The sequence below is a fragment of the Notamacropus eugenii genome, chromosome 3 (assembly GCF_028372415.1).
Source record: "Notamacropus eugenii isolate mMacEug1 chromosome 3, mMacEug1.pri_v2, whole genome shotgun sequence".
NCBI lineage: Eukaryota > Metazoa > Chordata > Mammalia > Diprotodontia > Macropodidae > Notamacropus > Notamacropus eugenii.
Window position 1 is genome coordinate 246,705,091 of NC_092874.1, and position 11,083 is coordinate 246,716,173.

General features: G+C 39.7%; 1 protein-coding gene across 3 annotated transcripts; it reads left to right on the top strand.

The window, feature by feature from the left end:
• The first annotated feature begins 412 nt into the window (after positions 1 to 412).
• On the top strand, positions 413 to 11,083 carry LOC140534377 (lysozyme C-like). Of its 3 annotated transcripts, none has more exons than XM_072655348.1 (4): positions 413 to 1,460; positions 4,823 to 4,895; positions 6,278 to 6,353; positions 10,312 to 11,083. In XM_072655348.1, the coding sequence occupies exons 1-4, from the start codon at positions 1,431 to 1,433 to the stop codon at positions 10,376 to 10,378; spliced, it is 246 nt and encodes an 81-aa protein (XP_072511449.1). In that variant the 5' UTR covers positions 413 to 1,430; the 3' UTR covers positions 10,379 to 11,083. The 3 variants fall into 3 exon arrangements, 2 of the variants coding, with proteins under 2 accessions (XP_072511449.1, XP_072511448.1); XR_011977267.1 differs by lacking the exon at positions 413 to 1,460 and adding an exon at positions 2,550 to 3,945 and having other exon boundaries at positions 4,731 to 4,895; positions 10,312 to 11,080; XM_072655347.1 differs by lacking the exon at positions 413 to 1,460 and having other exon boundaries at positions 3,953 to 4,895; positions 10,312 to 11,079.

Below are 11,083 nucleotides of genomic sequence, written 5' to 3' on the forward strand. Positions count from 1 at the left end.
GAGGGAGCAATTTGAGGTCGACCCTCATGGGGAGGGACAGGATCAAAAGAGAGAATAGAAGTAATGGGGGGCAGGATAGGATGGAGGGAAATATAGTTAGTCTTAAACAACACGGCTATTATGGAAGTCATCTCCAAAATTACACAGATATGGCCTATATCGAATTGCTTGCCTTCCCAAATGGGTGCGGAGGGAGAGATGAAAGGAAGTTGGAACTCAAAAGTTTTTGGAACAACTCTTGAGTATTGTTCTTGCTACTAGGAAATAAGAAATACAGGTGATGGGGTACAGAAAGTTATCTGGCCCTACAGGACAAAAGAGAAGATGGGGACAAGGGAAGGGAGGGATGATAGAGGAGAGGGAAGATTGGTGATAGGGGCAATCAGAATGCTCGGTGTTTTGGGGTGGGGGAGGGGACAAATGCGGAGAAAATTTAGAACTCGAAATTTTGTGAAAATGAATGTTAAAAGTTAAATAAAAGAGTTGAACAAGATAAAAAATATAATCTATCCCTTCCTGATGACCCTCATTCCAGTATTTGTAGATTATAAAACATTTCAAAGCCAAATGTAAAGTAAATATTAAATGATTTTCCATTTTGCAATATCCATGCTTCAGTTCTTCCCCATTAGTAAGAATAATTACTGACATTTATATAGAGATTATACTCTAAGAATTGCTTTGTCCGTATGATCTCAAATAAGGTAAATAAAAGTTTCAAAGTTGTTAAAAATGAAAATAGATCTTCAGTTCCAGCTGAAGTTGTAAGACTATTCATCCCATGTGCTGCAGAGAAAGCTCCACTTAAACATACGTTGGGAATGGGGTGGCCTCCATTCCAGCTCTGAAACTGCGATTCTCTGACTCTCTTGTCTTGCATATATACAGAACATGACTATCCTTGGCTTTCACTTGTTCAGGGTTTCTTCTGATGCTCTGACTCTGATTTGGCATTAGTCATGAAAAAGGAAGAGTTTAGCCTGTTATCTAAATCATACTTTCCTGTATTACACTGGGATTCATGGGTAAATCAGTTGAATTAAGGTTCAGGTAAATTGGTGTAATACCAGGAAAAGGAGAATCTGTCCCCTTACCTTTACTCTAACTGACCTTTGGGATAGAGGAAGAATTACCATACCGTGTCCTGTCCTAGACCTCCTGCCTTCAGGGGAAGTGATGAAATGGAGAGATAAATAAATCTTAACTTCCGCCTATCTAGGGTGTAGAGCCTTTAAACATCAAGGAAAAGGAATTGAAGAGAGAAGTTAAATACTGGGGCACATCTCAACCTCAGCACTTGGAGCAGTTTGACTACTCAGGCAACATGAAGGTTCTCTTTCTCCTGGGGTTCTTCTTCTTCCGCATGACAGTACATGGTGTGAGGATGAGCAGATGTGAATTTGTCAGAAGAATAAAGGAGTTGGGCTTGAATGGGTACCATGGTGTCAGCCTGGCTAACTGTAAGTCTGATGTTCTATGGTTCTCCACAATGACTAGGAGAGGAGGGCTAAGAATGAGGGTGACACTTTCAAAGGAATGCACAATTTGTTCTTGTTCTTTCCATTTCTTTGGATGTTTTATACTTCTTTATGCTCTATAAAAACTCATACTGAAAACTTAACCATCACCTCACTCCAGCACCTCGGCCACCCCATTTGGGGATTTGTTGGTGAAGATTGCTGGAGTGGTTTGTTATTTCCTTTTCCAGTTCATTATTCTTTTTACAGGTGAGGAACTGAGACAAAAAAGATTTAGTGACTTATCCAGGGTCATACAAGTATCTGAGTTAAGATTAATCTCAGGTCCTCCTGACTCCAGGACCTACAATTTATTCACTGCACTACCTATAGACTCTGTCAGTAATAAAGAAAGATTACATCCATTCAAGGGTATTGATTTTTCCTGGATAAATGACTGAATATGAAATAGTCACTATGAAAATAAATTCTTTTTTTTGAAGTTCTTTTTTGTTTAATTTATTTAACTTTTAACATTCATTTTCACAAAATTTTGGGTTCTAAATTTTCTCCCTTTTTGCCCCCTCCTCCCACCCCAAAACACCAAGCATTCTCATTGCCCCTATCACCAATCTGCCCTCTCTTCTATCATCCCTCCCTTCCCTTGTCCCCATCTTCTCTTTTGTCCTGTAGGGCCAAATAACTTTCTATACCCCTTTACCTGTATTTCTTATTTCCTAGTGGCAACAACAATACTTAAGAGTTGTTCGTAAAACTTTGAGTTAGAACTTCTTTTGATCCCTCCCTCCCCACCCCTTTCCTTTGGAAGGCAAGCAATTCAATATAGGCCAAATCTGTGTAGTTTTGCAAATGACTTCCATAATAGTCGTGCTGTATAAGACTAACTATATTTCCCTCCATCCTATCCTGCCCCCCATTACTTTTATTCTCTCTTTTGATCCTGTCCTTCCCCATGAGTGTCGACCTCAAATTGCTCCCTCCTCCCCATGCCCTCCCTTCCATCATCCCCCCCACCCTGCTTATCCCCTTATTCTCCACTTTCCTGTATTGTAAGATAGATTTTCATACCAAAATGAGTGTGCATTTTATTCCTTCATTAAGTGGAATGTGATGAGAGTAAACTTCACATTTTTCTCTCACCTCCCCTCTTTATCCCTCCACTAATAAGTCTTTTTCTTGCCTCTTTTATGAGAGATAATTTGCCCCATTCCATTTCTCCCTTTCTCCTCACAATATATTTCTCTCTCACTGCTTTAATTTCATTTTTTAAAGATAGGATCCCATCCTATTCCACTCACTCTGTGCACTCTGTCTCTGTGTGCGTGTGCATGTGTGTGTGTTTGTAATCCCACCCAGTACCTAGATACTGAATAGTTTCAAGAGTTACACATATTGTCTTTCCATGTAGGAATGTAAACAGTTCAACTTTTGTAAGTCCCTTATGACTTCTCTTTGCTGTTTACCTTTTCATGCTTCTCTTAATTCTTGTGTTTGAAAGTCAAATTTTTTTGTCAGCTCCAGTTTTTTCATTAACAATGCTTGAAAGTCCTCTATTTCATTGAAAGACCAATTTTTCCCCTGAAGTATTATACTCAGTTTTGCTGGGTAGATGATTCTTGGTTTTAGTCCTAGTTCCTTTGACTTCTGGAATATCATATTCCATGCCCTTTGATCCCTTGATGTAGAAGCTGCTAGGTCTTGTGTTATCCTGACTGTATTTCCACAATACTTGAATTGTTTCTTTCTAGCTGCTTGCAATATTTTATCCTTGACCTGGGAACTTTGGAATTTGGCCACAATGTTCCTAGGAGTTTCTCTTTTTGGATATCTTTCAGGTGGGGATCTGTGGATTCTTTGAATACTTATTTTGCCCTCTGGTTCTAGAATCTCAGGGCAGTTTTCCTTGATAATTTCATGAAAGTGGATGTCTAGGCTATTTTTTAGATCAGGGCTTTCAGGTAGTCTTATAATTTTTAAATTGTCTCTCCTGGATCTATTTTCCAGGTCAGTTGTTTTTCCAATGAGATATTTCACATTATCTTCCATTTTCTCATTCTTTTGGTTTTGTTTTGTTATTTCTTGGTTTCTCATAAAGTCATTAGCCTCCGTCTGTTCCATTCCAATTTTGAAAGAACTGTTTTCTTCAGTGAGCTTTTGAACCTCCCTTTCCATTTGGCTAATTCTGCTTTTGAAAGCATTCTTCTCCTCATTGGCTTTTTGAACCTCTTTTGCCAGGTGAGTTATCGTATTTTTCAAGGTGTTATTTTCTTCAACATTTTTTTGGGTCTCCTTTAGCAGGGTGTTTACTTATTTTTCATGCTTTGATTACATGTCTCTCATTTCTCTTCACAGTTTTTCCTCCACCTGTCTAAATTGATTTTCAAAATCCTTTTAGAGCTCTTCCATGGATGAGCCCATTGGGTAGTCTGGGATACAGAAGCCTTGACTTCTGTGTCTTTCCCTGATGGTAAGCATTGTTCTTCCTCATCAGAAAGGAAGGGGGGAGATACCTGTTTACCAAGAAAGTAACCTTCTATAGTCTTATTTTTTTTCCCTTTTCTGGGCATTTTCCCAGCCAGTGACTTGACTTCTGAATATTCTCTTCACATCCACTTTGTCTCCAGACCTGCCCAGCCAGTGCTTGGGGTCTAGGATTCAAATGCTGCTTCCCAGCCTCAGGGCTTTGGCTGGGGTGGGGGCAGGGCTGCTATTCAGTGTGAGATTAAATTCAGGTGCTCAGGCGGGGGCAGGGCCACCACAGGCTCAATTCCCTCAGGGGGTTTATGCAGAGACCTTCAAGAATGGATCTGGGTTCCTGCCTGCTTGGGGAGCCCTTGTCTGCTCCTGACTCCGCTGCTGCCTCCCGAGGGGCCCTATGTTATTGGGGCACCCCACTTCCCTCTCGGCAAGCCAAGAAGACCCTCTCACCAACCTTTGGGGCCCATGGGTGGAGGGACCCGCGCAGCTGCTGGAGATTCCGTCCCTGAAGCCTCCTTGGATCTGCTCATCTCAGTGCTGTGTGGCCAAGCCTGGGCTGGGCTTGGCTCTGGTCCAAGGGACCTTTGGTATCTGTTTTCAGGGCTCTCTGGAACAGAAATCTCGCCCACTCGGTTGTTCTGTGGCTTCTGCTGCTCCAGAATTTGTTGGGAGTTCTTTTTTACAGATATTTTATGGGCTGTGGGTTCAGAGCTAGCGTATGTGAGGCTTTCTGCTCTGCGATCTTGGCTCTGCCTGAAAATAAATTTTTTACAGAGGTGTGCTTGGCACACTGTGAGAGCAGTTGTGATACCGAAGCTACAAACTACAACACTTGGGTTCAAAGCACTGATTATGGGATATTTCAGATCAACAGTCACTACTGGTGTGATGATGACAAGACCCCAAGGGCAACTAATGAGTGCAGAGTCCAGTGTTCAGGTAAGAGCAACCTCCTGGATTTAGGACACAGTGACACTGCTCAATGAGATAGCTGTACAGATAAAAAACATACACAAAGGAAGAAGCTTTAGAATGCCAATAAGAAATTCCTAACTTCTAATTAACATGAGTTAATTAATGAGTTAACAGTCCCTGTCTCATCACTACTAAGAAAAAAAAGGCTATCTCTTCTTAGGAGAGGATCATTTCTTAGTACTGCTGAATGGCACATGATCAGTCAGAAGGAATGGCCACAGATCTCCACATTTTCTTTTCATTTTAGGTAGATATTAAATTAGCTACCATCAATAAATGAATTTAGGCTGAAGAATGCCTGTAATGGAAGTTTTCACCAAGTCAGGCTGCTCTTAGTAGTGCACATGACAGAATCAAAGACGTAGAAAAGATCTCAGAAGTCCTCTAGTCCATCACCCTCACTTCAGAAATGGCTAAAGTGAGGTCCAGGGAAGTAAAGTGATCTGTCCAAGGTCATAGAGGGAGGAGGAAGTGACCAAGGTAAGATCTGAAACCTGGGTCTTTCAGCTCCAGAATCTGTGCCTCAGTAGTGTAGCTAGGCTACTTCTATTCATGACTATTTTCTGTGACCAGTGAGCCAAGTGATTTTTTTCCTCAAGCTACTGTTTTGTGCAGTCAGACAACTTGGTTTAGTGGTTAGCAATCTGAGATTGATGACTGAAAGATCTGAATTTAAATCTTTCATCTATTACTAGGTGAAAGCTGAGTTCCTCTGCACAAATCACTTCACCTCAGCCAACTCCTTAGTATTTATCTCCTCTTAGGCTGGTTTAAGAATGTACAAAAAAGAAAGAGAAAAGGAAAGGGAAGGGGACAGGAAGGGAAAGGAGGGGAGAGAAGGGAAGAAGAGATGAGAGGAGAGGGAAGGGGAGGTGATGAGGTAAGGGGAGAGGAGAGGAGAGGGAAAGGGAGGGGAGAAAAGGAGAGGGGAGGGGAAGGGAGAAAAGGAGAGGGGAGGGGAGGAGAGAAGAGGAGAGGAGAGGAGAGTTGTGACAATAACATTGACTTTTTGCCTTACCATGGACGAATCAAATCTCCTGAATCTCAGTGTTCTCATCTGAAAAATGGGGATCATTGTTTGCTTCATAGGATTATGGAGAGAAGAGCAATTTAGAAGCCTGAAAGTTACATAGAAATTCAAAAACCTTAGATAAAGTGCTGTGTTCCACATAGGTCTGAATGAAGATGAATAAGAGAATAGGCCTTTGTCTACCACGGTCCCATTTATCTGGAATTTAGGAGAGCAATCTTACAATCTTGTTTCTTCTACCTTAACAAGGAGGATTAGTGTTGTCAGATAAAATGAATTTGAAACTGGCTTATTTCTGCTTTGATTTCTCTTTCAGAACTTTTGGAAGACAACCTTGTTAAAGCAGTAAGGTGTATAAAGCAGATTGTGGATGAACAAGGCATTACTGGATGGTACGATTTCATTCACTCTAAAGAATAATTCATTTCTTTCAGTGATGGACCTGCTCATGTGACAAAGATAAAATCAGGTCCATTCTGTGCATGTTGTATAGCAGCAAGTAGGCTGGTGGGTCATACTCATGTGAGCAATCATGTTTCACAATGCTCTGTAGGATAGCTTCTCCTGATAAGAATTCTAGGATTGTGTGGGGCTGCTTTCCTAATTCTAGAGGAGGACAATAGATCATGTAATAGTTATGCAACAAGGAAATACAATGTTGGAATTGCCCCAGTAGGCTCTCTACTTGAACCTCCAAATGAGTGAGTGATCTTGTAAGTCCTTTTTCTGGGCTCTAGGGAAATAGACCTTTCCTAAGAGACTGCAGTATGCAAGAGACTAGAATATGCATTCTGATCACTAGAAGGTGTTCAGGTAGAAAATGTGGAGGCTACTCTGCCCACCTTCCAGTCATGCTCTGACTGGGTTCCCAGCACAAAACAACTACTTTTAAGCTCATGTTGGCAGGGTTCAAAACAGGGAATGAAATGAAATATTGTTCAAAATATTAAAACATGTGATGTGTGACCTTCATGAGTCCCTAAAGTTATAGGTTTTTTAGCCCAGTTCACTGACCATGACATTCATTGATTCAGAGACTTAGAAGTTTATTATTATGGAGATTATCTTGTATAGAATAAAGCAATTGAGACCCAGCTCTATTTATTCATTTCGTACTGAGTGCCCTGTCACACTTTTTGGGTGTGCAGCAGTGGAGGAACGCAATCGCTCTTATGGGAAAGGAATAATGTTAGGAGCATTCCCTCTCCATCTGAGAATCATGATCAAAAGAGAATTCTAGTTTCTCAACCATAGGTTCCCACAGAGGGGCATTGGAATGATCCAAGGAGGCAGAAGTGGCCCCAGAGGTATTGGGGGACAATGAGTAAAAATAAGGGGGTGGTGGAAACATAAGGAAAAAAGAGAAGATAAAAAACTTTTCAAACCCATTCATACTGTTTTATCTCTTGTGTAACAGAGTTAAAGCTGTTGTGATTACATTATTTTCCAAATAAGGACACAAAATGCAAATTATAAACAATCAGTGGTCAAGTTCACCCATAGGTCTTACCAAGCAAGTGTTAGCAGGAAAGAAGGTTGAACATTGTTGAGAATTCCAGCATGGATGGGCAGGAATGTGTGTATATTGTATAGAATATGATGCTACATGGTTACATAACACAGTACTGCATCATAAAAATTTCAATGCAGAGAAAAAAATGAAAATTTGCAATAAATTATAAAATTTGAGATGCATCTTGTTTTGAAACATATTTTATATTTTTTTTGAAATGGTACAAAGTTCAAAAAACCCATGAAAAGGTTAAAGAAAGTAGATTTCTAGGGGGGCATTAAGCAATCTTTTTTAAAAGGGAGCATGGGTAAAATAAATTTGAGATCCTGTGCACTAGAACAACAGGATTTATGATAGCTTGAAATCTCATTGGCATAGGATCATTTCTCCTGATTTCTCAGGCTCTCTATCTCTACTCTGTGATGGAGACCTTTCCTGGCTGTTCTGGCCTCCATTTGTTTTGCTATATATCCAATGCTCAGGTAATCTCCTCATGGAGCGCCTACTTTTCTCCAGGGCAGCTCCTAATTTCTTTCTCTGTCCATGTGATAACTCCCTTGCCTTCACTTCTTCTTTCTCTCCTTTCCCATAAGAATAAATATCAAGTCAACAAAAGGAAGAAAGAAAATGAAAAATAGACTTCTTTATGTTTGAATAGCACCTCTTACCCTGTTTTATACTTTCTGTGACCACCCTCCCCATGGGATGGGGGGCAATGAATTTTCCCGGTGAAAATAATGTCTGAGCATCCTCTGGGGGAAAAAAATTCCTCTGCAAATCTATTTTTGTATCCAGGAATCTTCACTCCAGAGACCAAAGGGAAACATATCATTTAGAGATGGAATCACAGCCAGAAGCACAGTTTACGTAAAAATTTATTTGAAACATTTTGCAACATGTCTAGGTAGAACTTCAGTTTTAAAAAAGCACTGATTATCTACCTACTGTTTATAGAGCACCATGAGAAGTATTCAGAGAGAAAAAAAAACATATAATAAGATATAGTCCTCACCTCATAGAGCTTAAAATGTACGAGCTGAATTTCCCAAAAACCCAGAGAGCTGCAAGTGAAAATGATTACTAAGTCCATAAGTTAGGTACCACCCAAGAACAAAAGGGAGAAATAGTTGATTCTGTAATTCCCTGAAAGAAAGAAATGATGGTTGTACTGAATCTTATTAAGGGAAGGAGAGATAGGATCAAATGGTTAGAATTGTACCACTCTACACATCAAGAGTAGCAGCAGCAGGATATGTCCATGGGATAGGAAATAATGACATTGTGTCACCTGAGGCAAGTTGTCCATGATGAGATAAGGCTGAAAGTTGGGAGGGATTAGAGTAAGGCTGAGTTTGGGTGTCATTTGGTAGGCAAATAAGTAGTCGCTATGGCACTCGTGTCAATCGTCCCATGCAAAATCTACTTAGATTCATGCAGCCTAGAGCTTACATATTTTACATAAATTACAATGTATCTTCATGTATTCAGAAGACAGAACATTAGCTGAGACTCAAGGAAGCCAATGAAACAAGGAGGCAGAAATGAGGAGGGGGTGAGTACTTGACATGAGGGAGAGGCAGAGAAAATACTGTGCTGTTGAGAGATAGAGTGTCTTGCTTAAGGAACAGTTAGGAGGCTTGTGTCACTGGATAGTAGAGTACAGATGTAAGAAGACTGGAAAGGTCAGTTTGGTCCCGTTTATAGCACGCCTTGAGTGCCCAACAGAAGATTTGGGATTTGGTCCTAGAGGTAATTTGGAAACCCTGGAGTAGTCAATTAGATGGGGTGGGGGGTGGGACAGGATAAGATATGTGTTTTGGGAAGATCTTTTGGACAGTTGAATGGAGGATGGGCTAGAATGGGGAGACAGATGATAGACAGATGATGGAACTATCAGAAGAGAGAAGGGAACATAGATTACAGGGACTGAAAACAAATGACCTGGGAAAAGGTTAGATATGGGAAATGAGAAGGGGTGAGGAGTCATAAATCCCTCTTAGGTGGAAACCCTGTGTAAATGAGAGGATTGTTGTATCCTCTTTCATTATGAGGGCGGGTTTTGGGCAGAGCAGAGTAAAGCTCCTTCAAGTACTATTAATGTGTTTTGAATTGATTTCTTCAGCATGGGGTAAGGTGTTCAGTACACAGAGTTTGCAAAATTCATTTCCGTAACAAAAGGCACTGGATTGGATGCTTGAGATAAACTCTATCTCCAAGAAACTTAAAACCAAATAGGAAGGAAAAGACAAATATTCAGATGATAATGAAACAAGGCTAAATGTGTTAGTTGTAAAGGAGACATGCAGAAAAAATATTAGATGAAATCTGAAGAGAGAGATCCTTTCACTTGGGTGGATCTTAAGAAATTTCATGAAGGAGGTGACATAGGATGAGCCTTGAAGGGCAGAAGGGATTTTATGTGGTGAAAATGAAGGGCAGTGGTGAGTGATCATTCTATGCATGAGGGATGCCATGATCAAAATTATAGACATGGGAGACATTGGGGCGAGAGCAAGAGATACTCAAGAGTCTAGTTTGGCCAGAACATAGAATAGTGGATTCATTTATTGATTGCCTCAATGCTAAGAATCACAGAAGTTTCAGAGGGTAGAAATCGTTGAAATCCAATCCTCTTTTGAAAAATGAGAAAGCCAAGGCCTAAAGAGTGACTTCTATAAGGACCACTTACATTTGTGGGGTTTTTTTCTATTTTGAAATAGATAATTTCATTTGATAAGTACTACTACATGTCTCTATATTCATGTATATCAAAAATTAACATTTATCCAAAAGGAGTTTGCTCACTTTTTCATTACTTCATCTCCTTCTTTCTGCAGGGTGGGCTGGAAAAACTACTGTGAAGAACACAATCTTTCCAGGTATCTTGAAGGTTGTCATGTGTAACCTGTCACCTTTAGGTCCTTCAACTCATCATGTTTCCTATGTCTATAAAGCAGCTTTTGCAAATCAAATATTGAATTTTTCTCTCTTAAAATATAACTTTCTCAAATAAATCTGGCATAGATGAAGCAACTAATTTTGAAGACTTAACATTTTAATAACATTTTAATGCATGCCTACATTTTTTTAGATTTTCAGGAAAACTCAATCTGAAAGGAAAATTACCTAGCTATCACATAAAGCCCCATAACATTCAGGTGTGACTGTGAAGAGACAATTTAGTATTATGCACATTGAAATGCTTCAATTCCAGGAAAAATATATTTCCAGAGAATACATGTTAAAGTGAACTTTTGTAAGGGGAAATCCTGACCTGGCACTGGTTATCATCTGCACCTTTTCAGAAATCCATTTAAAACACTATAAAGAAGTCAGTGTATCATTATTAGGCAACTACATGATGCAAAGTGTGAAAGAAGAAGCTGATTATTTGCAAGAATTACATCTGGAAAAAATATATAAAGATGCACACATAAATATGTCTATGTACACACACAAACCATATTATTGCCTTTTTCCTCAAATTTCTTTTTAGAAATGTTGTTATTCTGAAGAAATCCTCAGTGTCCATGTCTTGGCCCTGCCTATTTAATAAAAATGAAAATATAACCAAATGGTATACATATGGCTAAATACCAATCAGAATAT